Raw genomic sequence first — 27,514 nt, 5'->3', positions numbered from 1 at the left:
CGCCCACGCCAGACTCTTGCCTGTCATGTGACTGGTCGTGACGTCATCGCAGGTCCTTTCGGTCGGGGAAGATGGCGCAGCTGCAGAAGAGGTACAGCGTCCTCCGGTACCGGGAGCTCCGTGTGCGGGGTGTTGCTCAGCCGTCATGTCATGGGTTGTGTGCGCCTCCTCTATTATACCTGTTTTCTCACCTGTGACCGGGTGACATGATGTCACGTGATGTAGTGATCGCTGTCATTGTACCCGTAGCCCCCATGTAAGATGCCCGCACACGCTATGAGCTGCCTATCCAGCTCCCCTTTATCACAATGCAGGGGCTGCTCACCATGATGCTGGATCCAAGTGGTCACGGACTAATCCCAGGCACTTTAGTGGGCTCCTGTATGGTGAAGCAATAGCAGGGGTCTGACATTATCAGCATGTCGTCAGGGGACAGTTTAATCAAAAATAGTCATGATGTGTAATTATGACAGAAAATGACAACAGGAAATATGAGTGGACATACATTCACCGCGGTATGAGAGGGGTCCTCGCAGGCACCCACCTATTCAGGACGGGGGCTGACCGTGCGTATAGGGCGAGGGCACACGTGCAGTGTCCATCCATACGGTGCCTCCTAGCTCTGCAGGTAGCCGGCCATGTCACGGATCCGCACCGCATATACGGCCTGTATTGTGATTTGTGTGTATTCTGACAACTGTCCCTGTATAATAAGTCTGGCGCATCCAGTTGTCGGCGGGAGGAGGGGGTTGCGTTGCTTCATTTTCTTGATTCTTTTGAATCTTTCACCATCTGTAAATGTTTTCTCTTTTCAGCGTTAAAATTGCCCCAGGAGCAGTTGTCTGTGTGGAAAGTGAAATTAAAGGGGATGTCACAATAGGTGAGTATATATATTGTACTAGGACCTGTTGGACCCCTGACATACCAGCATGGCTCCTACATATGTATTGGACAGAAACAGGAGAAAACGAGTAATATGCTTCAAAAGAGTATTCTTTATTTTATTTTAAATATTTGCATAAATGCTTTGTATATTAGAAAAGGTAATAAATACATCAGGTACAAGGATAATGATGAAGTGGCCGCAGGTCTGACCGCGGCTGAGTTCCCATCATCTGCGCCAACAAAATCCCCACGCTCAGATTTTATGTAAGGGTACATTTCTTTACTGGTAAACATCTCAATGACACACGCAGCTGGCTTAGCAGCACACATAACCAGGGTTTGCTATCCGAGTCTCTAACTTCAGACGCGCGGCGCAGAACACAAACAAAACAGCAATGATAAACAAGAATTCTGTCCCTGACTTGCCCTATAGGTTATATTACCAGTCCAAAACACAAGGAGGAAGGGCTCCCACGTAGCAGGCCTGGACTCCGGTTAACCGGCGGCGACTCCAAGGGAGAGAAGTGGAAGATCTTCAGCCCTCTCAACAGAGGACTAGCTTACAGTCTCTTGGTACGGAGGAAGGAGACGGTCCGGAGGTCCCTTGAGTCCAGTATCCCGTCTGCAGCAGTTCTGGCAATCCCTCACACTTCAGCGATGAGGGCAGTCCGAGGCAGGTCTGTTCAAGTCCAGCTCCAGTAGCTCAGTGTCCTTTTTCCGCACTTTTACTTCTTGTACAACAAGTGCCTGAGGGAGGGGATCAGATTTTACAGCATCCACCCCTCGAGCAGTTTCAGCACTTGTCCACAAGGTGGCAGCACCATCCTGTGTAATGTCAGTCTCCATGTCCATTTTAATCACAAAACAGTCAGAGCTGCTGCCTCATTACAATAACACGGACCAAGAGGGAGATCTTAAAAAGGCACTTGCATGACCTGTCTTGTAAGTAAACAATATATATGAAAAAACAGAAATAAATGTGGATCCAAGGTCCCCTCAAGAGATCTTACATTAGGGACTTCAAAAAATTGTTACACCAGGGTAGAAAAAACACTGTTGTGCACCGTCAAAAAGAGATCCCTTTTTATTTTATAGGATCAATGAACAAGTCGTATATAATAAAGAAGGGGTTAATCCCTAGGAGGACCTCCTGTATGACTAATCATACAGATGAGAAGTGTGTAACAGAAAGTATAGATGTAAATCTGGAGACATGGTTCCAACAAGTGATCTTACCTAAAAAGTTCATACTTTTTGTCCTTGGGTAACAATATTATCACTGCTGTAAGCATTTCAGAGGGAAAGCCCTTCATGTATTGTTACACTGGAGCGTTTTAAGCAAGGATCCCCTCAGCAAAATGCCAAAACGCCACTAAGTCTAACCCAATGGGGTGTACAAACATGGTCCCAGGTGTAGTAATGATTCCTTAAGTTACAATACAAGTATTCAAGCACTGGGATCAGTAAGCCATGGAGTGGGAATTACACCAGCAGTGCAGGGCATATGCAGAGAGGATCCCACCTACTGCAGACACAGTGTATAAAGGTCCAAAAGTTGTAAACAGACAGGTCAACAAAAGGTGAAGAGGGAGTAATCCCTTAATTACCTCCAACGTACGTTTCACAAGATATGTGTTGTTGCTTCGTCAGGGAGTCAATGTTATATGTATTGGACAGTAAGTATTAGACCATTGGTAAAAAGCTGTGGGTCCGGAGCTGCGGGTCCGGAGCTGCCTCTCTGCTGCTGCTCCAGTTTGTGTACACAGCCTGCAGTGACGTCAGGACTACAATGTACTTCACCTCTGCAGCCAATCACTGATCTCTGCGGTGACCACTGCTGCCTGTCAGCAATGATCTTTCCCGATTTCCCATCACTCTCCTCTTTCCCGATTCCACCCCCCCATCCTCTTTCCCGATTCCACCCCCCCATCCTCTTTCCCGACTCCACCCCCCCATCCTCTTTCCCGATTCCACACCCCCATCCTCTTTCCCGATTCCACACCCCCATCCTCTTTCCCGATTCCACACCCCCATCCTCTTTCCCGATCCCCCCCCCCCCCACCCTCTTTCCTCGCTTCAGCTTGCAGACGGTATTGGAGCTTTCTAGAATGCTGTATATGAGGACTTAGGCCATGTGCGCACGTTGCGTTTTTTTTCTTGCGTTTTGGTCACGTTTTAAACTGCACGGTATCAATGACAAAATGCATGCGTTTTGCTTCCCCAGCAAAGTCTATGAGAAATCAGAAATTCCATGAGCATGTTGCTTTTTTTCGGCAGCGTTTTGTTTGACAAATATTTGTCAAAATCGTTGCCTAAAAAAAAAACAGCGTCACTTCATTGCATTTTGTGAACATTTTCCACCCATTGAAATTAATGAGGTGTGTCAAAACGCAACCAAAATGTTTAGCTGTGCGTTTGCTCTGTGTTTTGGATGCATTTTTGTCCACAAAAACGCAGTTCACCAACTTTTCTCCATTCTCGCTCTCTCTCTGTCTCTCCTTTTCTGTCTCTCTTTGCTTCATACTCACCGGCGCGGCTGTCACATTGCTCCTGCGGCCTCTCCTACTTCTGAAAGTGCCTGCCGCTCATTAGGCTTATTTCATATTCACTGCACCGACTCATTAGGCTCATCTCTTATTCACTCCTTCCCCCGTCCACCGGCGCCTATGATTGGTTGCAATCAGACACGCCCCTACGCTGAGTGACAGCTCTCTGCCTGCAACTGATCACAGCCGCCGTTGTACAATAAATAATTAAAAAAAGGCGTGCAGTCCTCCCAATTTTGATATCCTGCCAAGATAAAGCCTCACAGCTGGGGGCTGGCATTCTCAGACTGGGGAGACACACGTTATTGGGAGCCCCCCCAGCCTAAAAATATCAGCCAACAGCTGCCCAGAATTGCTGCATCCATTATGGATACGACAGTCTCGGGACTTTACCCACCTCATCCCGATTGCCCTGGTGCGGTGGCAGCCCATAGCAGCCACTAAGTCCTAGCTTAGTGTTGGCAGGCCTCAATGAGACACCCCCTCATCACTAATCTGTAAGTGAAAGTAAATAAACACGAACACCGAAAAATTCTTTATTTGAAATAAAAGACAAAAAATCCACCCTCTTACACCACTTTATTAACCCCCCAAACAGCCCTCCTGAGACGTAAACCACACGAGGTCCCATGACGCATCTAGCTCTGCTACATCTGACACTCACAGCAAGCACCATAGAACAAGACTTCCCGCTATGAGCTCCACGCAGCACGGTGATGTCACTCAGGTTAGCCGCTGCCACAGCTGGAGTCCTCCACCTGTGACAGCAAATCACCCGAGTGACTGAAGTGAGCAGCGCGATCAGTAATGCCGTCACTCAGGTGATTTCCAGTCACAGCTGGAGTCCTCCACCTGTGACCGCAAATCAGGCCGCGACAGAGCCGCGCAATGAGAATGAACCTCTGACGTCACAACTGCGGACCCCGCACTACTGATTGTGTCACTGCACTTAACGTCAGAGGTTCACCCGAGTTCATTCTCATCACGCGGCTCTGTCAGCGGCCAGTCATGCTCTACAGTGCTGCTGTGACAGGACAGGGATGTAGCGGAGCTGAATCGCCTTTGGACCTCGTGTGAATTATTTCGGACCTGCAGCTGTGTTTAGGGGTTAATGAAGAGGTGAAAGAGGGTGTTTTTTGTATTTTATTTCAAATAAAGGATTTTGGGGGTGTATGTGTTTACTTTCACTTACAGATTAGTGATTGGGGCAGGGTCTCAGACGACTGCCATCACTAATCTAGGACTTAGTGGCTGCTGTTGGCTGCCATTAACTCCTTATTACCCCAATTGCCACCGCACCAGGGCAACGGGAAGAGCCGGGTTAGTCGCCAGAATTGGCACATCTTATGGATACGACACTTCTGCGGCGGCTGTGGGCTGCTATTGTTAGGCTGGAAAGGGCCAAATAACAATGAGCCTTCTCACCCTAATAATATTAGCCCCCAGTTGTCAGCTGCACATTGGCTGGTTTTAGAAAAATGGGGGAATTTTTTGTCAAACGCAGTGTTTACCGTTGTCCAGTCCACCAGAGGGTGCATTTTTTATTTTTTTTTGGTCAAATCAAGAACACAGCGTGTGGACATAGCCTCACAGGAGCTGGCTGTATTTTATGTGGGGAAAACCTGGTTCCTGCTGTCTATAATTTACACGTGAATTTAAAAGGCCAGCTCCCATCGCCTCCAAGGCCTTCACGGGAGAATGTAATTTTTACTACATACTGCAATACTACAGTGTATTGAATGAGCAATCAAACTATCTCAGGTTCAAGTGCCATAAAAAGATAAAATAATAAAAATTATTGCAAAAAAAATAAAAATTTAGACTTTTAGATTAATCCTCTTACCCACTCAAAAATAAAAACATTTAACCCCTTCATGACGCTGCCAATTTCTGTTTTTCTCCTAGAGCCATAACTTTTTCCTTTTTCTGTCACTATAGCCATATGAGGGCTTGTTTTTTGCAGGATGAGTTGTACTTTGAATGACACCATTCGTTCTGCAACATAGTGTACTGTTACAAAGGAAAACAAAGCCAAATGGGGAGAAATTGTGAAACAAACACAATTCTGACGTGTTTTTTGGGGGAATTTTTTCACAGTGTATATTTTGTGGCACAAATTATATTGGAATATGATTCTCCTCATCAGTACGATCACGGTGATACCAAACATGTTCAATTTTATTATTTTTGTGGTGAAAAAAAAGATATATTTGGACACAAAAAATTTGGGGGGGTTGTGTCACCATTAGGGCTGGACGGGCACTGACTGTAAAAATCCGGATCCGCGCGGTTTCAAAGATGTCCAGGTGCTGGACCTGGGATTCCGGCTGTTTGATCCGGCACTGGGGAAATTAAAAAAAAAAAAAAAGAATGACGCGAGCACTTCATACTTATCAAGGCTCTGTAAATGAGAAAGCCGCGGAGACACCATCACATGTTTCTCAACGCTGGCAGGAAACTAGCCAGGTCTTTCACTGGGAAGGAACAACCACGGGAAGGGCAGTCTCCAGTCAAGGAGACCACCTATACCAAACATGGTATCCATCCACAGACAGCCGTTTCGGGGTATTTGCCCCTCATCAGTGTGGAGTAGGAATCTGGCTAGTGGGGGCAATGCCTAGTAAAAGACTACTTAAGCAAGCATTGTTGACCTTAGGGAGATCAACATTTCCACTGCGGAGACACCATCACGTGTTTCTCAACGCAGTGATTCTAGAGCAAAGCCCCCTGGGAAGTATGCAAATGAGAAAGCCGCGGAGACACCATCACATGTTTCTCAACGCTGGCAGGAAACTAGCCAGGTCTTTCACCGGGAAGGAACAACCACGGGAAGGGCAGTCTCCAGTCAAGGAGACCACCTATCTCATTTGCATACTTCCCAGGGGGCTTTGCTCTAGAATCACTGCGTTGAGAAACACGTGATGGTGTCTCCGCAGTGGAAATGTTGATCTCCCTAAGGTCAACAATGCTTGCTTAAGTATCAAGGCTCTGTGTCACGATGGCACACTGCTTCCAGTTCACGCATTCACTTCCTGTGCGGTGCATTAGGCTCATCGCATACACACGGATTTCCCCGCCCATGGCCATTCAGTCTTCTGTGCTTGGTTGCGGTCAGACGCGCCCCCAGCCTGTTTACCAGTCCATGTGACAGTGTCTGACTGCAATCACTGACAGATGCTGTATGCGGGTCAGTATTGAGGTATAAAAATAAATAAATAAAACAATTGGTGCAGGGTCCCTCCAGTATTCTGATACCCAGCATAGATAAAGTCCATGGCTACAGGCTGCCAACCGAGTCCTGTGCTTAGCTTGTCTGTGTATCAAAAGAGGTACCGCATGCGTTTTTTATGGTTTGGGGTTTTTTTTTCAATTATTTAAATAAACAACTAACAAAACGATGTGCGGTCCCCCAATTTTTATATTTAGCCATGATAAAGCCAGCTGGGGGCTGGTATTTTCAGGATGGGGAGACCCAGCCTAAAAATATCGGCCTCCAGTCGCCCGGAATTGTCACATCAATTAGAAGTGACAAGCCCAGTATTTTACCGGCTCTTCCCGTTGCCCTCGTATCGGGGTAATAGCAGGAGTTAATAACAGCCCATAGCTGCTACTAAACCCTAGATTAGTGATGGCAGGCGTCTGACACCCACATCACTAATCTGTAAGTGAAAGTAAATAAACACAGACACTGAAAAAATCCTTTATTACGAATAAAAGACAAAAAACACCCTCTGTCACCCCTTTATTGACCCCCAAACACACCTGCAGGTGCGAAGTAATCCACACAAGATCCCATGGCAATTCAGCTCTGCTACATCTGAATTTCAGGGTGAGTGCCATAGAACATGACTGCCTGCTGTGAGTGCAGACAATGACTGAACTGCGATGAGGTTATTTGTGGTCACAGCTGGAGATTCCCACAGTCCTCCACCTGTAACAGCAGGTAACCTGACTTCAGGTGACCTTAGTAAAGTCGGTGACCTCCCCCGTGTGAGACCTGAACCTACTGGCAGAAAACCAACTGGGGGCTTTTTGCCAAGAGATTCCATATTCATGCACCCAATCTACACCTCCTGGCAAAACGCATCATACCGCATGTGGTAATGATGTGTTTTTTGCCAGGAGGTGTAGATTGTGTGCAGGAATATGGTGTAAAGATTTCAGCATGAAATTTGCATCTCTTGGCCAACAAATGCTAAAAAACTTTTTTATTCTGCCAGGAGGCACAAATTTGGTGCAGACTATTTCAGCATCAAATGTGCACCTCCTGGCAGAATACCGTGGCAAAAAAAATGCTTAAAAGACACGTTTTTTTTTTTTGCCAGGAGGTATAGATTGGGTGCAGGGATATGGTGTAACAATTTCATCACCAAATCTGCTTCTCTTGGCAAAAAAACTATGGTTTTCTGCCAGGAGATGCAGGTCTGTGAACTCAGTGACCTCACCTGAGGTCAGGTTACCTGCAATCATAGGTGAAGGACCATGGTAACCTCCAGCTGTGACCGCAAATGACCTGAGTGACATTACCGTTCATTGCGCAGCTCATTCATTCTGCAGTCACAGCGGGCAGTTATGCTGCTCTATGGCCGCTCGCTGTGATATTCAGATGTAGTAGAGCTGGAAGCGTAGCAAGATTATGGTAGACGAGAGGAAACATCACTACGCCCACTAACCAAGCCAGTCACGCCCACTAACCTGGAAGGAGCCCGTATATTCTAGGCTCACGGTGGATGCCCACCGGCTGTCCTTTAGCCTGTGATTGGATGCAGTCAGCTTACACTCAGGGTGGGGGCGCCTCTGACTGTAATTAGCAGCCCAGGAACTGAATGCGAGGCCTGGGAGCAGCGTACAGCCATGCTGGATCCTTGGTAAGTCCACCGTTTGCGCTCCCATTCCTCTTTCCTTTCTAGCACCATTTTTAATCTCCAGATTCTGATCCCCATAGACATATATTGGGGCCGGATTCTGGGCTAGATCCGGACTTTTTTCGTGGTATTGCAACAACCAACTTAATTTTGTCGTCTTTAAATTTTTTTTTTGCCCCGATCATGTTAATTATTTTTATATTTTGATAGATCAGACTATTCTGAACGTGGCAAAAGGGGGGTGATTTTAACTTTTTGTGGTTATCTTTTGTTTATTTTTTTTTTCCATATTTTTAAAAATTTGTATATGAGGGTTTTTTTTTTATATATACACATTTCACTGTTCTTAGTAGCCCCCAAGGGGAACTTGATCATCTGATCGCTTATGCTATACACATATAGTAAAAATCATAGACTCCTTTGACGCCCAGCCAGAGGAAGGTATCAAAGGAGCGCTGTTATGACAAGGACAGAAGTCCTCATAGATCCCTTGCTGTCATCGCAACCCATCAGTGACCCGCAATCAATTCACGGGCGTGCAAATTGGCTTGTTAACTCCCGCTGTCAGTGTTTGACACCTGGATTTAACAGGTTAACAATTGCATGTGGTGTTCCACCCTCAATTGTTAGTCAGGTCCTGGCTGTATCACACAGCCATCACCTGCCGAGTATGGGGCAGGCTCACCCCTTGACTCTGCTCCGTACATGTGCTTCCGACTTGGGCAGTACATGTAGAGCGGATGTCATGAAGGTTTGAACAAAAAACACCTTATGTTTGGTGTAGCTATAATTGTACTGACCTGGAGAATCATAGCTACATATTTAAAGATTTATATTGTTAAAATTTAGGAAGTTCCACCGATCTTTTATTATTATTATTATTATTATTATTAATATTATTATAGCGCCATTTATTCCATGGCGCTTTACAAGTGATAAAGGGTATACGTACAACAATCATTAACAGTACAAAACAGACTGGTATAGGAGGAGAGAGGATTCTGCCCTCAAGGGCTCACAGTCTACAGGGAATAGGTGATGGTACAATAGGTAAGGACAGAGCTGGTTTCGCAGTGGTGTACTGGACTGAGGGCTATTGTAGGTTGTAGGCTTGTTGAAAGAGGTGAGTCTTCAGGTTCCTCTTGAAGCTTTCCACGGTAGGGGAGAGTCTGATATGCTGGGGGAGGCACGGGAGAAATCTTGTACGCGATGGAAGAGGAGATAAGAGAGGAGCAGAGAAGGAGATCTTGTGAGGATCTGAGGTTGCGTGCAGGTAAGTACCGGGAGAATAAGTCACAGATGTAGTGAGGAGACATGTTGTGGATGGCTTTGTATGGTTAATGTTTTGAACTGGAGTCGTTGGGCGATGGGAAGCCAGTGAAGGGATTGGCAGAGTGGCGAGGCTGGGGAATAGCGGGGGGAGAGGTGGATTAAGCGAGCCGCAGAGTTTAGGATAGATTGGAGGGGTGCAAGAGTGTTGGAAGGGAGGCCAGAGAGCAGGAGGTTGCAGTAGTCGAGGCGGGAGATGATGAGGGCATGCACTAATGTTTTTGCTGATTCTTGGTTAAGGAAAGCACGGATCCGGGAGATATTTTGAGTTGTAGTCTGCATGAGGTGAAGAGGGCTTGGATGTGTGGCTTGAAGGATAGAGCAGAGTCGAGGGTTACTCCAAGGCAATGAGCTTGTGAGACTGGAGAAAGTGAGCAACCATCAAGTTTGATGGAAAGGCTTGTTGGAGGAGATGAGTGAGGAGGAAAGACAATGAACTCTGTTTTGTCCATGTTAAGCTTTAGGAATCGCACAGAGAAGAAGGATGAAATAACAGACAGACGTTGTGGAATTTTGGTTAGTAGAGAGGTAATGTCAGGCCCAGAGAGGTAGATCTGTGTGTCATCGGCATAGAGATGATACTGAAAGCCGTGGGACTCTATGAGCTGTCCCAGGCCGAAGGTGTAGATGGAGAACAATCTTTTATGTGCTTTCCTCTTTTTTTTTTTTTTGGTTAGCACCTCCTTTACTATATTGTTGCCCTCTCCGTTGGAATTTTGTTGGTGTTTGTACAGTATATTGAATTATTTTTTTTCTTTTCAGGGCCGAGGACAGTTGTTCATCCCAAAGCTCGTATATTTGCTGAAGCAGGTCCCATCGTCATTGGCGAAGGCAACTTGATTGAGGAGCAGGCTTTTATAAGAAACAGGTGATGCCTCGAGATCAGTATAGGTTCATCATACTGTGTAATGCTACTGTAGTGAACGGAGTATTACAGAAATGTGTTCCATTATACAGTCCAATACTTGTGCCGGCATTTTTGTATATGGAAACCCTGGGACATAATGACATTCCGTTATGTCCGAAAGTGTTGGCAGCCTTGAAATTGTTTTAGAAAATGAAGTATTTCTCCCATAAAATTATTACAGCTACACATGTTTTGTGATACACATTTATTTTCTTTATGTCTATTGGAAAAACACACAAAAAAAACCCAGAAAAAAAGACAAATTGGACATAATTTTCACACAAAACATCCAAAAATGACCCAGACAAAACAATTGGCACCCTCAACTTAGTATTTGGCTGCACACTCTTTGAAATCATTCACTTCCTATAACCAGCAACGAGCTTCTTACACCTCTCAACTGGAATTTTGGGTCACTCTTCTTTCACAAACTGCTCCAGGCCTATCATATTTGAAGGGTGACTGCTCCCAACAGCCATTTTAAGATCTCTCCGCAGGTGTTCAATGGGATTTAGATCCATACTTCTTATTGGCCACTTCAGAACTCTCCAGCGCTTTATTTCTATCCATTTCTGGGGGCTTCTTCTAGTATGTTTAGAGTCATTGTCCTGCTGCAAGACTCATGACTTAGAAAGCTGGGTTTGAATCCTGACACTGGGCACTATATTGCAACCCAAAATCCTTTGGTAATCTTCAGATTTCATGATGCCTTGTACACCGACAAAGCACCAAGTACGATAGGTAGCAAAACCACCCAAAACATCTTTGATCTCCACCATATTTAACTGTAGGTACTGTGTTCTATTCTTTGTAGGCCTCATATCTGTTTTTATTATACAATGGAGTGATGTGCTTTATCAAAAAGCTCCATCTTGGTCTCATCTGTCCACAAGACACTTTCCTAGAAGGATTTTGGCTTACTCATGTACATTTTGTCTAGCATTTTTCTGCCTCTGTGTTAGCAGTGGGGTCCTCCTGGGTCGCCTGCAATAGCATTTCATTCAAATGTTGATGTATAGTTCACGCTGACACTGATACACCCTGAGCCTGCAGGATAGCTTGAGATTATTTGGAACTTGATTGTGCCGCTTATCCACCATCCACACTATCCTGCGTTACAACCTTTCAGCAATTTTTCTCTGCCGTCCACATCCACGGAGCTTAGCTACAGTGCCATTTGGTTGTAAATGGTGATGGGCGAGCGTGCTTGCACTGCTCGGTACTCGATTGAGCATCAAGGTCTTCAAGTGTGACTCAAGTACTGAGTATAATGGAAGTCAATGGGAGACACAAGCATTTTGAAACTTGGATGTTCGATCAATTAACAAGCTTTGTCAACCACGCTTCCCTCATCACTAGTTGGAAACTACAGTGGAACCTTGGATTACGAGCATAATTGGTTCTGGGAGTCTGCTCTTAAGCAAAGTTACTCTTAGGGTAAGTTCACACAGTGCATTTTTCGGGTGCGTTTTTGCTCAGAAAACTGCATGACTTTGCTTCCCCAGCAAAGTCTATGAGTTTTCATTTTTGCTGTCTGCACACAGCATTTTTTTTAGCTGCATTTTTGTGGTGCCCACAAAAACGCAGCATGTTAATTATTTGTGTTTTTCACTGCCATTTCCACCCATTGAGTTCAATGAGATGTTCAAAAACGCAATGAAAACCGCAAATTGCAAATATAGCTGCGTTTTAATGACTAAAAATGCAGCTATAAGCGCAAGGGGTGGGTAGAAAAGTGACATGTACAGGAAGAGGATTCCTTCTGTCAGTAAACACAGAAGCGTGAATCCTCCCTGTACCGCCACCACTGCTTCAATCTCCCGCCCGGTGCCATATCCGCTCCCGTGCTGGAGGTGAAGCGGCTGTTAAATCAAAAGTGAACAGTAGAAAAATCTCATTCACCTGTCTGCAGACTCCCGGTGCCATGTCCGCTCCCAGCTCCTCTCCCGGTACCGCCACCCCCGCTCCGGCTGTGTGCCGGCTTCCAGGCACGTACAATAGCTGCAGGACCTGGCGGTGAGAACCTGGCGGTGATCACCTGATGCGGTCACCTGACGCATCAGCTGATTGTAAGTCTCGCGGTGACGCTGGATTTTATCGCCCGGCTGGCTATCACCTGATGCCATCAGGAGACTTTATCAGCTGATTACCGGCAGCTGGGACAGGAGTCAGCACGGATGTGTGTAGTTGTTTTTTTGTTGGTTGTTTTTGCACTGATGCATCAGCCTAGACTGTACAGCGAGCGAGCGCTGAGTGACAGATTCTCCGGCGCTTGCAGTCAGTTAATGACAGCTGCAGACAGGCAGGGGTGATCTCCGGTGTTCAGGTGACAGCACCGGAGATTAGCCCGGGATGTCTGCAGCTGTCATGAACTGAATCGCAAGTGTCGGGGAATCAGTCACTCGGTGCTCGCTGTAAAGTCCAGGCTGCACGCCGGAGCTCAGGTGAGAACTCCGGAGTGCAGTGCCTGGCATTACTGGAGATTCCTCCAGTAGCCAGTCCGACGCTGCACAGAAGTGTGTGGTTGTTTGTTTTTTTATTTTTTTTTTGCACTGATGCATCAGCTGATTGTATAAAAGCCGTTTATACAATCAGCTGCTCTGTCATGTGATTCAGTCCTTGAACCTGACACATCATCTGATCGCTTTGCCTTCCAGCAAACCGATCAAATGATATTGGATCCGGATTGGACGGCGTGGGACCCTTGACCCAGGATTACTGCTGAGGGGGGTTCTTTATTTCAATAAAGATGGAGTCACTAATTGTATTGTGTTGTTATTTCTAATAAAAATATTTTTCTGTGTGTTGTGTTTTTTTTTTTTTTTTATCTTTATTAGAAATTCATGCTGGCCATATCTAATCTTTGCGTGACACCATGAATTTCGGGCTTAGGGCCAGCTGATAATACACAGCTAGCCCTAACCCCATTATTACCCAGCGAGCCACCCGGCATCAGAGCAGCTGGAAGAGTTGGATACAGCGCCAGAAGATGGCGCTTCTATGAAAGCGCCATTTTCTGGGGTGGCTGCGGACTGCAATTCGCAGCGGGGGTGCCCAGAAAGCTTGGGCACCCTACATTGCGGATTCCAATCCCCAGCTGCCTAGTTGTACCTGGCTGGACACAAAAATTGGGCGAAGCCCACGTGTTTTTTTTAAATTACTTCATGAAATTCATGAAATAATTAAAAAAAAGGGCTTCCCTATATTTTTGGTTCCCAGCCAGATACAAATAGACAGCTGGGGGTTGGGGGCAGCCCGTACCTGCCTGCTGTACCTGGCTAGCATACAGAAATATGGCAAAGCCCACGTCATTTGTTTTGTTTTAGGAGCAAAGAAATCCTGCATACAGTCCTGGAAGGAGGATGCTGAGCCTTGTAGTTCGGCAGCTGCTGTCTGCTCTCCTGCATACACTATTGGATGGAGGATGCTGAGCTTTGTAGTTCTGCAGCTGCTGTCTGCTCTCCTGCATACACTAGTGGATGGAGTATGCTGAGCCTTGTATGTCTGCTTCCCCTGACTCTCCCTCCAACATACAGTCCTGGATGGAGCATGCTGAGCCTTGTAGTTCTGCAGCTGTCTGCTCTCCTGCATACACTAGTGGAGAATGAGGAACATATTGAAGAAGGAAATGACATCAGACTTTTTTTTTTTTTATTTTCAACAATCTTTAATGGCAATGTTAACTGATAAAAAACGCATAAAAAAGCAGTGAGCAAAAACACAGCAAAAAACGCACACAAACGCAGCGTCAAAAAGGCGCAGTGTGTGAACTTAGCCTTATATCAAAGCGAATTTTCCCATAGGAAATAATTGAAATGCAGACAAGTCGTTCCACAACCCAAAAATATTTACTGTATTTATACAAACTTATTATAGTAATAAAAAATAATGTACTGTATTCATATAAAATTATTACAGTACACTAATACAAAATACTGTACAGTAAAAAACATTTAAAACAAATCAAACTGCACATTAGCTTATAATAGAATTTTTTGTGCGGGAGGTACAGTATAAGCAATGTGCTGTACTGGTTACCAATAAGAAAGCACAATATTGTATCCACAAATGCAAAGTGATAGATATGCTATATAGTATATATTGTACTGTACAATGGTATATTGTATACAGAAGTTACCTCCAGAGCGGATTAGAGATTGGTGAAAGGACAGAACCGGAGCATGCACGGAAAGTATTTGCTCTTATTGCAAATCATTGCTCTTAAACCAAGTTACAAATATTTATAAAGTTTTGCTTGTCTTGCAAAATGCTCTCAAACCAAGTTACTCTTAATCCAAGGTTCCACTGTACTTGATTGTGTTGCACATTGTGGACAAAGAAACATCAAGATCTCTGGAGATGGACTTATAACCTTGAGATATTGATATTTTTCAACAATTTTGGTTCTCAAATCCTCAGTTTCCTTCTCTTTCTGTTCTCCATGCTTAGTGTGGCACACACAATGCACAGATTGAGTCATCTTCCTATTTTATCTGGTTTCAGGTTTAATTTTCATATTGCTAAATAGTTCCAGATATTCATTTTATCAGTATTTTCTGAAAATATCAGTACATAGCGACTCAAATCCATAAATTATATTATGGAGAATAAAGAGTCATAATTGCTATAATAAAATAACTTTTATTGAAGCATACATAAAAATATTACATAGATAATCCCAGCACAAGAAAAGCTGATATGCCGTTAAGATTAGCAGTCGGTCGTAACTGGTTAAATAAATATTTTATCTATAATAGATTCTTATCTCAATTATACATGCCTATATAAGCTACTAGTAAATACTTCATAAACAATTATACAAGTGTCCACCAGATGGCAGTGTAGGTATTAATTATATAAAATATATATAAAATTTACTACAGAAAGTGCATGATCCATATAACGCGAACGTGGATTTTTAAAGTTTACCAGCAAATCCAATTAGTATTGAGATTATGCTTCTATATTTAGTGAGTTTTTCACATGTGTCTGTGAACATTCGTCATTAAATGTATGAGCACAAGCAGCAATATCGTTGTCTACTGATATCATATAAGGGGCTAATCTAAGTATTTACCCATTCTCAGTCAGAGTAGCTTGTCAGCATATGAACCCGATGTTCGTTTCGCTTAGAGAGCTTTCTCAAGGGACTCCCTTGAAAAAGGATTATACGCGAAACGCACTTTAGAGTCACCTGCTAGCATGATTGCAATGATTTTTCGTGTTGTTTCAATACACACAAAGGAAATAAACGTGTATAAGAAAACATGTATAATTTTCTGGGAGAAACTCTTCATTTTCTGGATTAATTTCATGGGTTTCAACACTCTCAGCTATGACTGTATATGTCAGTGGAGGTGCTGAAAATTGATTGCTCTTTTTAGATAGAATTATATGTTTGATTTTAGCCTCCATAGAGGTTTTTTTTTACTTTATTTCTATTGAAACAATAGGAAAATCTGAGGATATAAAAATCTGCAGCAGAGCATTTTTCCATATAGAGCACCACTGTGGTCATTGGGATGGTATTGCAGGAAATTCCTATTGAGGTTGTGATTTTTTTTTTATTCACAATAGTAAGCACAGACTATATCGTCGGGGTCACATCGTTAGTGACGCACATCCGGCGCCGGTAAAGACATCGCAGCGTGTGACACCAAGGAGCGACGATTAACGATGGCAAAATCGTTCAAAAATCATTGATCGGTGACACGTCGCTCCTTTCCTTAATATCGTTGCTGCTGCAGGTACGATGTTGTTCGTCGTTCCTGCGGCATCACACATTGCTATGTGTGACACTGCAGGAACGACGAACATCTCCTGACCTGCGTCCACCGGCAATGAGGAAGGAAGGAGGTGGGCGGGATGTTACGTCCTGCTCATCTCCGCCCCTCCGCTTCTATTGGCCGGCCGCTTAGTGACGTCGCTATGACGCCGAACGCACCTCCCCTTTGATAGAGGGATTGTTCGGCGGTCACAGCAACGTCGCTGACAAGGTATGTGCGTGTGACGCTGCCGTAGACATAATGTTGGCTACGGCAGTAAGCACCAAATGTCGCACGAACGACAGGGGCGGGTGCTGTCACGCTCGACATCGCTAGCGATGTCGCAGCATGTAAAGCACCCTTATGGATTGAGATGGAAAATCTTATTTTAATCCCACTTTTCTTGGAGAATTGCCAGTTTGCTGAGTTTGATTAGACTTTTGTGAACCCAGGGCGGCATTACTGTATGCTGTAAGGAGGAATTCCTGACATATTCCTCCAAAGATGGCCCCTACCTGTCCCACTTGATAGGAATACAATGCCGTATGTTGCCCATAGGTTACCATGTTTGTTTGTTTTTTTAAAAATATATACAGTACCGTGCAAACGTTTTTGGAAGATTTGGAAAAAATACTTAACATTAAGAATGCGTTCTAACATAGAAGTGTTAATAGTTTATTTTTGTCCATTAACAAAATGAAAAGTAAATGAATAAAATAAAAATATAAATGAAATCAATATTTGATGTGAGCACTCTTGGTGAGGAGGTTGTCAAACATCTTGGAGAACTAACCAGACATCATCTGTGGATTTAGGCTTAAATAAATCCTTCTGACTCTTCATTTAATACCGGACATAGTCAATGATGTTGAGTTCAGAACTTTGTGAAGGCTAGGGGCTGGCTGGCAAATTTTGGCCGGGAGGGGGCAAACAAAGCAGTGGCCTGTGACTAGCAGTATATACTTATTGGCTCTGACGGCCTACAATTATTGGCTCTAATTCATTAAAGAGGTGATCCAAAACAACATTTTATTTTATTCCTAAATCTCCATCTATCTAATATGGTAATTTCACCTTTTTTCTAATAAACTCTAATTAAAAATTCCCTTTCCTTCTTTCACTACTCTAACTGCTTAATTTTTTTCTCTACTACCTTCCTTTTTGATGATCCTTTGAAAATCTTCAGTGCATGCTCGGATACTCAAACACCATCAGGGGCAGAGGCTGCAGTCACTACTGCAGCTTCTCTCCCAGTCTGAAAGAAGCGTCATCAGTGACTGTCGTTTCAGTGGCTGCTCTAGTCTCTGCCGATTGTCAATTCCGAATGATGCTCAGTAGAGTCTTGTCTCAGTGCACAATGACAGTGCACTGCCTCACCAGCTCTGATTAGAAAGTGACAAGCTGGCAGCAGACCACACTGTCAATGCACATTGTAAGTAAAGAATGAACAGAGACCAGCGCCGCTCCCATTGGAATTAACAACTGGCATATACTTAGAAGAGCAGAGACTAGCACTTTCCCTGACACGAAAGGACACTGATAATGCTTCTTTCAGGGAGGAAGAGAAGTTGCAGCAGGGGCCACAGTTTCTGCCCCTATGATTATGACACCTTTTATTATCTCAGCATCCACTGGGGTTCTCAAACAAAGTGTCATCACAGAGGAAGTAGTATAAAAAAAATAAAGCATTTACAGTAGTGAGGGAAGGAAAAGCAAAAGGAGTATATTAGAAAAATGATTAGATTATGACCTCAAATATAGAATTGGGAGTAAAATAAAATTTAGTTTTGGACTAGTCTGCTGCAAAGTGCATTTTCCCTTTAAAGGGAACTTGTCAGGTCCAATATGCACCCAGAACCATGAGCAGGGGCGTCACTAACATGCTAATGGAGCCGACTGGCAAGGGGAACTAACGCCCTGGGAGATAGTCCCCTCGCTCATTAGCATACGGTAAAGAGCTTTAGAAATACTTTTTCTAAAGCTCTCTTTATCTATGTTAGTGTATACAGGGACGGTTAGGCAGGGATTAGCAATATGCACCCAGAACTGCTCGTGGTTCTGGGTGCATATTGCACCTGACAGGTTCCCTTTAAATGGGTTGTGCTAAGCTTATCTCTGGGATAGGAGATAACTCCTCAATCCCTGAAGGTGAGATCTGTTGGGATGCGTATGCTCGACCTCCACTCTACTCACATGAGGGTCTTTAGATCCCTGATCTTGTGAAATTCTAACCAGAAGAGGAATGGGGAAGATCAGTAGGAGACAGAGGTACAGTCCCATTGAACAGCGGGAGTCCATTAGGGGACTTCAAGGGAACCTTTAGGGATCAGTGGAGAGATCCCTGCAGCCAGACCCCCAGTGGTAGTATATTTATCATAGGTCTCCACAGCTGTACCTGTAGATAGGTGATAAATGATGTTTATCAGCCCCTTTAATACTAATACCACTATTAATATAGAGATTAACATTGCAAGCAAAATGTTGTGGGGTCCCTAATACAATACCTGCTGTGCCATGTACACAAAGCCCTCCAGAAATATGCCACACACAGAAGCCCCCAAAACCAGTGTCCTCCACTCTGTGCTCACAAATCATGTAATACATTTAGAGGGGCTAACCAACCGTTACATTGTCACCTTATACGTACGAGAGGCCATTATCACATCCATGGAGATCCATCTATTGGCCGACTATATAGCGGTGCCTGCAGTATAACAGTGTTATACCATTGAAGTGAATAGAACAATGCTGTAATGCCTTCAAGAACCTCTTAGAAAAGTACAAGCCAGCCGCAGCCAAACTAAAGGTGCCAGATGCTGGCTGGGCGCTGTGGTGCCAGATGTTGGCTGGGCGCTGTGGTGCCCGAACCCCGCTCATGTTCGATTACTTTGTATATATGTGTAATAACATGAATATTTTTATTTTATAAAAAGTGGCTTTTCCATAGTAAATATAACAAGAGTTAAATTAATGGCCTAATTGATGAAGCGGGTAATGGAGGGAGGCAAGGCCCAAAGAAGAAGCCGGAAGACGAAACTCAGACTCTGCCATAGGACTACTTTAATGTAGTATCCTTTAAAGTGAACAAATCACCGTGAGTTTTCTATATAAACTAAATCCAGTGCTGTACTGGCACTATCATGCTGATTCTGTACATACCTTTAGGTGTCAGATTGGATATATGGTTTCTGAAATACAAGCAAGTAAAATTACAGAATTGCACTGCTTTTTCATTGGCAGCAGCTGCCGAAGAGCTAATACGTGAGTGGTGTTTTGCTATGTATTCCCACCCCTGTCTGCTTCCCTGGCCTCTGCAGATGTTAGACTGTATGGGCTGCATTTCTATCATGCCCCTATCACATGACAGTAATGACTCCTACCCAGAAGGAGCCCATCTCCTACTTATTTAATAGGGAAATAATCCAAATAAGAGCAATCTTTAGAGAAGTGTGGATAGTCAGAACCACTAAAAAAATAACCAACCAAAGAATAAAAATAACAAACAAAATGCACAAATGAGGTTTAATTCTAAACTGTCTTCTGAATTGCTTTTACAGTTTTCCAGAAAACATTGCACCTGACGCAGAAGACGTGGAGCCAAAGGCGATGATCATCGGCACCAATAATGTCTTTGAAGTGGGATGCTGTATCCTTCCCTTATGTAAATAGGTGGTAACACTTTGAAAAAAAACACCTGTTTTAAAGGTTTTTGTTGTTCATAGAAACCAATCAGCGCTCTGCCTTTATTTCAACCAGAAAATATTGTCTCTTGGTTTTAAGCTTAAACCCCTTCTCTACATCCACCATAATTGAACGGTGTAAGTCGGGAGCTGGTGAATGGTGTGGGCTCAGAGGCCGGGCCTGCCTAATAGTCTGCAGGTAACGGCTGTGATGCACCGGAAGGATCTGCTTGTAAGACCCGCAGGTGGAGCGAAGCGCTGCCTACAGCTGTTAGTCTGTTAAATGCTGCCGTTAATTTCTGACAGCAACATTCACAACACGCGGCCCTTGTGGCTTGCCATTCCACGTGCCATCAGCCTTCACCTGCAATGTGCCAATGAGTTGCCATTATAGCTTGAGGTCTGCTGTGTCTACCATGACGGCTCTAGTAAATCCAAGCCTCTGTCTGGGCTTCAATGGAGAACTGAACTTTATTTTTACCATATAGGCAGTCCTTATAGCTTTTTTAACAATGATATCTCATGTAAAAGACCTTAATGCCAATATCTAGATTCTCAAGCAATGAAAATAGGAGATAACAATGTTATTGAATCCAAAGGTAAGATGTACACAAGTGTCATCCTAACACACTGGTGGTACAGACTGACCTTGAAATATATGTGGTGGTGTCCCCACTCCCCCCTGACAGCAGGGGGTGGGGGAAAGAAATCTGGGCCACCCTTGTATGTGTATAGGGGGGATCAGTAGACTGCCACCCGTGTATGATGCCACAAGCTGCTCCTGAATATCTTGTGATGTCTAACAGGTATTTCCCTCCATCATTTTCATAGTACAGTAAGTATAGCATACCCTGACATATTGTACATTTAATACTATCACACTCTGTGTATCGCTAATATTTTCTACTGATTGGAAATTCTGAAATCTGATGTTCACATTTTTCATTATGTGTGGTTTATTGTTGTGGATTTCTGCTTTTGGAATCTCGCCCATCAGATATTGATTTAAAGGGGTCGTACTATATTTGGAAGTTATTTATACGATAAATAATAACTTCTTAACCCCTTAGCCCCCACCAATCCCAAGAACCATGGTTCTGAAGACCCCTTTATGAGTGAAGTGGTAGTTAATCATACAGTCCTCCAGTCCATTCATTCTTAATGGGGGTGCCAAAGACCAGCCATGCTCTGTGCTTGGCAATTTCCAGCAATCATATAGAGCAGGGGTGGGCAATTAATTTTCCCATGGGGCCGCATGAGAAATTGGGATGGTTTTAGAGGGCCGGACTAATATAATTAACTCAGTTCTACCCAATACTGTATATATACTATCCCTTCATACACAAACAGTAAGTTAAACAATACAAAGATTCAATGAAAATATGGAGGTCAGTAAGTGGCATAGACATTACTGTGGTTAATATGGGCATAAACATTACTGGGGTCAGTGGGGGGGCATACACATTACTGAGGTCAGTAAGTGGCATAGACATTACTGGGGTCAGTAAGGCTGCTTTCACACATACGTTTTTATCCTCATTGAATTGTATTAGTGCCGGATTGTGCCTGATGACGTTGCGTTTCATCCGGCGTGTGTCGGATCCGGCAAAATTTCTGTGTCCGGCTGCACAGGACACACAAGGAAACGATTTTTGTCACCGGCGTGTTGTAAAATGAAAGCCTATGGGCGCCAGATCTCTCTTAATAGGGCAAAAAACGCATTCCACCGACGGATCCAGTTTTTTTTTTAACTGAGCATGCTCAGATATGTAACTTCCTTTCTGGTTAGAAAAAAATCTCTCTGTCGATATCGGTTGGTCAGTCTCACCCCTCTCTCATACTCACCGATCACCAGCGTGGTGCTGCACAGCTGTCACAAAGCTCCCGCGGCTTCTCCAGCTTTTGAAAATGCCAACCGCTCATTATTCCATTTTGTATTCACTGCTTCCCCCGCCCACCGGCGCCCATGATTGGTTGCAGTCAGACGCGCCCCCACACTGAGTGACAGCTGTCTCACTTCAACCAATCACAGCCGCCGGTGGGGGGGTCTAAATCTTGCAGTAAAATAAATAATTAAAAAAAAAAAAAAAAAGTGTGCGGTCCTCCCCATTTTTCATACCAGCCAAGGTAAAGCCACATGGCTGAAGGCTGGTATTCTTAGCATGGGGAGCCCCACGTTATGGGGAGCCCCCCAGGCTAAAAATAGCCAGCAGCCGCCCGCAAATGCCATATCCATTAGATGCAACAGTCCCGGGACTCTACCCGGCTCATCCCGAATTGCCCTGGTGCGGTGGCAATCGGGGTAATAAGGAGTTAATGGCAGCCCATAGCTGACACTAAGTCCTAGCTTAGTGATGGCAGGCGTCTGACACAGCCCCCCGTAACTAAACTGTAGTGAAAGTAAATAAACCTTTATTTGAAATAAAAGATAAAAAACACCCTCTTTCACCACTTTATTAATCCCCAAATACCCCTCCAGGTCCGACGTAATCCACACTAGGTTCCCCGACGCATTCAACTCTGCTACATCGGAAGCTGATAGGAACGGCCGTAGAATACCGCTGCTTGCTGTGAGCTACAAAGAGCAACTGAAGTGAGTCGTGCTGTCAGCGGTGATGTCACTCAGGTTACCCGCAACCACAGCTGGATTCTCTGTACAAACTGCTACAACGGATCCGTTTTTTGTTTTTTTTTACCAGATCCGTCGCATCAGTTTTACCACAATCTGCGACGGATCCGTTGCATCAGAAACAAACCGGATTGTGCCCGACAGCAAAAACCAGGTGTGAAAATAGCCTAAGTGGCATAGACATTACTGGGGTCAGTGGGGGGCATACACATTACTGGGGCCTCCGGACAAACATACTGACAGTGGTGGCCTGTGGGGCATACATACTGGCCCTGGAGATGCTGAGGGCACAGGCTGGCAGCATGGCAGGACGCTGAGGGCACAGGCTGGCAGCATGGCAGGACGCTGAGGGCACAGGCTGGCAGCATGGCAGGACGCTGAGGGTACAGGCTGGCAGCATGGCAAGACGCTGAGGGCACAGGCTGGCAGCATGGCAGGATGCTGAGGGCACAGGCTGGCAGCACGGCAGGATGCTGAGGGCACAGGCTGGCAGGACGCTGGGGGCACAGGCTGGCAGGACGCTGGGGGCACAGGCTGGCAGCACACTAGGGGCATAGGCTGGCAGGACGCTGGGGCCACAGGCTGGCAGCATGCTGTGGGCACAGGCTGGCGACACGCCGAGGGCACAGGCTGGCGGCACGCTGGTGGCAGAGGCTGGGGGCACTGGCTGACAGCATTGCAGCAGCAGAGCCTGAGTGCTCCTCTGGCTGCCTTCTCTGAGTCCCCTGTATCATCTGCTTATTCTATTGCAGGCATAGGGGACCTGAGAAGACAAGTGCTGGACTCTCCCCTCCTGCAGACACACTGCTCTCCCTGTTCAGGCACACTGCACTCTCCCAGCTGCTACTGGCTCGCCTCACATTACCTCAGTTGCAGAACAAACTTTTTTGAAGCAGCCGCTTTAGAGATGAGATGGTCACATGTGAGGATCCTGGGTAGAAGGGGCAGGCAGAGGGGGCATGGCCAGCATCGGGAGAGCAGCAGGAGGGGACAAGGAAGGCATCAAGGAGTGTGTGTGTCCAGCATTGAGAGGGGGTGTGGCCAGCAGCATAGATGCCATGGAAGGCATCCAGAGAGTGTGGCCAGGGTCCAGAGGAGGCGTGATTGGCAGCAAGAGGGGGCATGGCCGGCAGAGTGTGGAGGTGTGGCAGTTGGCTCACTGCACTGCGGGATACATAGCTCCCGGCAGTGAGAGCGGGGCTGAGGCATAGATCAGGCCACGCCTCCAACTGTGCGCTAAGACGGGCGGGCCGGTCACAGACAGTAGGTCTGCAATAGAGAATAAGTTGATGATCGACCACCATGGGGATCTTCAGAGCCCCAGTTGTCCTGATTCATGGTGTCCCAACAATTGGACCCTTATCAGTTGGAAAGTTATCCTGTATCCTACAGAGATGGGATAACTTTTACACTTGGTACAACCCTTTGAATCTCTGTTTATGATGGGTATGATTGAAGTGATTGAATTTTTCATCCTAAACATAAAAGCCTAAGCCTTTTCTTTCCCACATGTAAACCTGGCATTTCACTGGAAAGGCAAAGTCACAATGTTTTGTATAGAAATTATAACAATACTTTTGTGACCTGGTTGGTTTTTAAGCCCCTGTTTCTTCTTAGCTTATGTAGGAAGAAATGTCATCCTAACCAGTGGCTGCATCATCGGGGCTTGCTGCCAGGTGGACACATGTGAGCTTATTCCTGAGAATACAGTCATATATGGCTCTGATTGTCTACGCAGAGTGCAGACCGAGCGACCACAGGTAGGTACAATGCAGATGTTGTTTATTTAGTAACTGGATTAGAGAGGGCATACAGTGGGTATACAATCTATACATGTTGGTCAGTTGCTAGCGTGCTCGGACGTGCTGCGTAGAGTCATGCCATTACTTCAGTATAAGGTTCACTTGCAATTCGGATCTTCTCTATTCTGTGCCCGCTCGGTTCACATCCATATAATCCACAAAAAGACAATCAGGCACATCAGATACTTTTCAGTCACTTTTTTTATTATTTTTCTTTTCCCTTAAATAGCATAGATATACAAGGGGCTGCTGATAAGTCTTTGGCTTTTGCCAAAAAGAAACGAGATAGGATGAAGAAATTTACATTTATTCCACATACTCTCCACTAATGTCAACACACTTCTTACATCAGTATTCTAAGTTTTGTCAGCCTAGTAAAAAGAAGGGTTTCTGTTGTGCCTCAAACCAGGCATCCGTAGCAGCCATGGCATCAGAAATGGCGTGAAATTTGGTACACTTGGTGTTTTTTCAGGTTTCGAAACAGATGATAGTCGGAGGGAACTAGATCTAGTGAATAAGGAATTTAGAAAAAAAGAAAACTGAGGCTGTAGATGATAGACACAGAAAAAAGGCGGGCGAAGGGGAAGGAACGCTGACCACTCCTGATTATCGGATACAAAACGGCACAAATACTGTTCTAGGTTTTGATTCATGCACTCAGTCTGACTGTGGATGGAAAGCTGATGTGTGCGGCAATTTGATTCCCAACAGAGAGTAGAATGCAGGTTTGCGATCAACTGAGTACCCCTATCAGATACGATGTCACATGAAACTCCATGGAGTCTGATTATCTCATGAGTGAAAACCTGGACTAATATTTTAGCATTAGGCAGAGACGGTAGGGCAACAAAGTGGGTCATTTTAGAGAACCTATCTACCACCACTAAAATAACCATTTTGCCAGAAGATGGGGGGAAGATCCTTAATGAAATCTATGGCTATATCTGTCCAGGGTTTGCTAGGCACACCTAACCGTAATTTATCATAAGCGAAGGTAGAGTCGTGGCACACAATGTTGTATAAAAGACCTTGCTTTATTATAAATGCATAAAAGGTGAGCGGGTCAGAGACCAGATGCTGGCACTCTGGAGGACGACGGCCGTGTTGGGCTGCTGCGCTTCTACGGCTCCTGGGAACCCATAGAAGCGCAGATGCGCAAAATAGCCATCGTCCTCTGGAGTTGCCAGCATCTGGTCTCGGACCTGCTCATTTTTTATGCATTTATAATAGAGCAAGAACTTTTATACAACATTGTGTGCCATGATTCTACCTTCTCTTATGATGATCTTTGCTGGACTGGTTCCCTTCTGGTGAGCACTGCTGTACAGAGCCTTGGTGGTTATTGTCTCTCTTCCTGTCCCTTGCAGTATTGAATCAGGTGACCTGGTGGTGTGGTACCGTATCTGTTTTCCTTGTTTGACACCTCTATTGATGTGATGGTTGTGTTATACCTGTTTTCAGCATATGGAACATTTATGAATATGTAATGTGTTAATCCATAGCCCAGGCCAGTTACTTCCAAGTGAAACTGATACATCTCACCTCTTGAGGATACAATTTTTAACTCTTCACACTATTTTTCATGTATCTTTATTACGACTGGATTTTGTGCACAATGTATATGATTTTATCCTAGTAAGATTCATGTAACTATTACCCTTTTTTTTACTCTGCCCCTTCTGTTAGTAAATTGCCTCTGCCTTTATAGACTTTTAAATGCTGTACTCTAACAAGAAATGCTCCAAAGCGGCAGGCTGTATAAAGGTACCGTCACACTTAGCGATCCACCAGCGATCTGATCTGGCAGGGATCGCTGGAGCGTCGCTACATGGTCGCTGGTGAGCTGTCAAACAGGCAGATCTCCACAACGATCAGAGATCAGCCACCAGTGACCTAGGTAACGACGCTGTGCTTGGTAACCATAGTACACATCGAGTCACTAAGCAAAGCGCTTTGCTTATAGTTACCCGATGTGTACATTGGCTACGTGTGCAGGGAGCCGGCTTTTAGAAGCTGCAGACTCTGGTAACCAAGGTAAATACCAAGCAAAGCCTTTGCTTGTTTACCCGATGTGTACCTTGGTTACCAGCGTCCGCAGAAGCAGTCTCCCTGCACATTCAGATCGTTGCTCTCTCGCTGTCAAACACAGCGATGTGTGCTTCACAGCGGGAGAGCAACAACCAAAAAATGGTCCAGGACATTCAGCAACGACCAGCGACCTCACAGCAGGGGCCAGGTCGTTGCTGGATGTCACACTAGCAAGATCGCTGTTGCATCACAAAAACCGTGACTCAGTGAGACGTGGCCTTAAGCGACATCACTGCTAAGTCATGGTTTTCGTGCCGCAACAGCGATCTCGTTGTGTGTGACATCCAGCAACGACCTGGCCCCCTGCTGTGAGGTCGCCGGTCGTTGCTGAATGTCCTGGACCATTTTCATCAAAGGCGATGTCCTGCTGGGCAGGACACATCGCTATGTTTGACACTGTGTGACAGGGTTCGAATGATAGCAGAGATCGTTATACAGGTCGCTACTGCGACCTGTATCGTTACTGAGTTGTTGGTAAGGTCTGACTGTGTGGCATCTCACCAGCGACCTCCCAGCGACTCACCAGCGATCCTTATCAGGTCGCATCGTTTTCGGGATCGCTGGTAAGTCGCTAAATGTGACGGGGGCTTTAGTGAGACGTGGCCTGATCATTTCAGAAGTTGATAGTCCTGTTATCCAAAGACCTGTCTTAGCTATCTAGCTGTATTGTTTTAAGACGCATGATTTACGACTTGAGGAATTGATAATTGATTGTTGTTTTCTCGTAATTACAGCCACAGACCTTGCAGTTGGACTTCCTGATGAAGATTCTTCCAAATTATCACCACCTCAAGAAGACCACAAAAATCAGCAATCCTCCAATGATAAACTAGTGCCTCCATTCAGCCATTCTCCAGTGTTTCTTTTACCCTATACTGTATATGTACCATTATTTTCCATGCTATTTATAGTCTGGTGTAATATAAGCTTAATTGTAATGATGGATAATAGCACAGGGATGTTTTCTAGGACATCACTTTCTCCATTCTGAATAAAATCCTGCTTTATCTGTGGCGTA

At 45.0% G+C, this 27,514-nt stretch overlaps 1 protein-coding gene across 1 annotated transcript; it reads left to right on the top strand.

Moving 5' to 3' along the window:
* On the top strand, positions 1–27,514 carry DCTN6 (dynactin subunit 6). Its single transcript, XM_075352315.1, has 7 exons — positions 1–91; positions 816–880; positions 10,388–10,493; positions 19,855–19,943; positions 20,529–20,576; positions 24,224–24,366; positions 27,231–27,514. The coding sequence occupies exons 1-7, from the start codon at positions 72–74 to the stop codon at positions 27,327–27,329; spliced, it is 570 nt and encodes a 189-aa protein (XP_075208430.1). The 5' UTR covers positions 1–71; the 3' UTR covers positions 27,330–27,514.

Source organism: Anomaloglossus baeobatrachus, chromosome 1 (genome assembly GCF_048569485.1).
Source record: "Anomaloglossus baeobatrachus isolate aAnoBae1 chromosome 1, aAnoBae1.hap1, whole genome shotgun sequence".
Lineage (NCBI taxonomy): Eukaryota > Metazoa > Chordata > Amphibia > Anura > Aromobatidae > Anomaloglossus > Anomaloglossus baeobatrachus.
This window is presented reverse-complemented; position numbering and strand designations above follow the sequence as displayed.

Excerpts from the sequence above, each read along its gene's own strand:
- DCTN6 (XM_075352315.1), top strand. The coding sequence starts at position 72 with ATGGCGCAGCTGCAGAAGAG. Across the intron at positions 20,577-24,223 it reads CAATGTTATTGAATCCAAAG|CTTATGTAGGAAGAAATGTC; the intron begins GTAAGATGTACA and ends GTTTCTTCTTAG. Across the intron at positions 24,367-27,230 it reads TGCAGACCGAGCGACCACAG|CCACAGACCTTGCAGTTGGA; the intron begins GTAGGTACAATG and ends TCGTAATTACAG.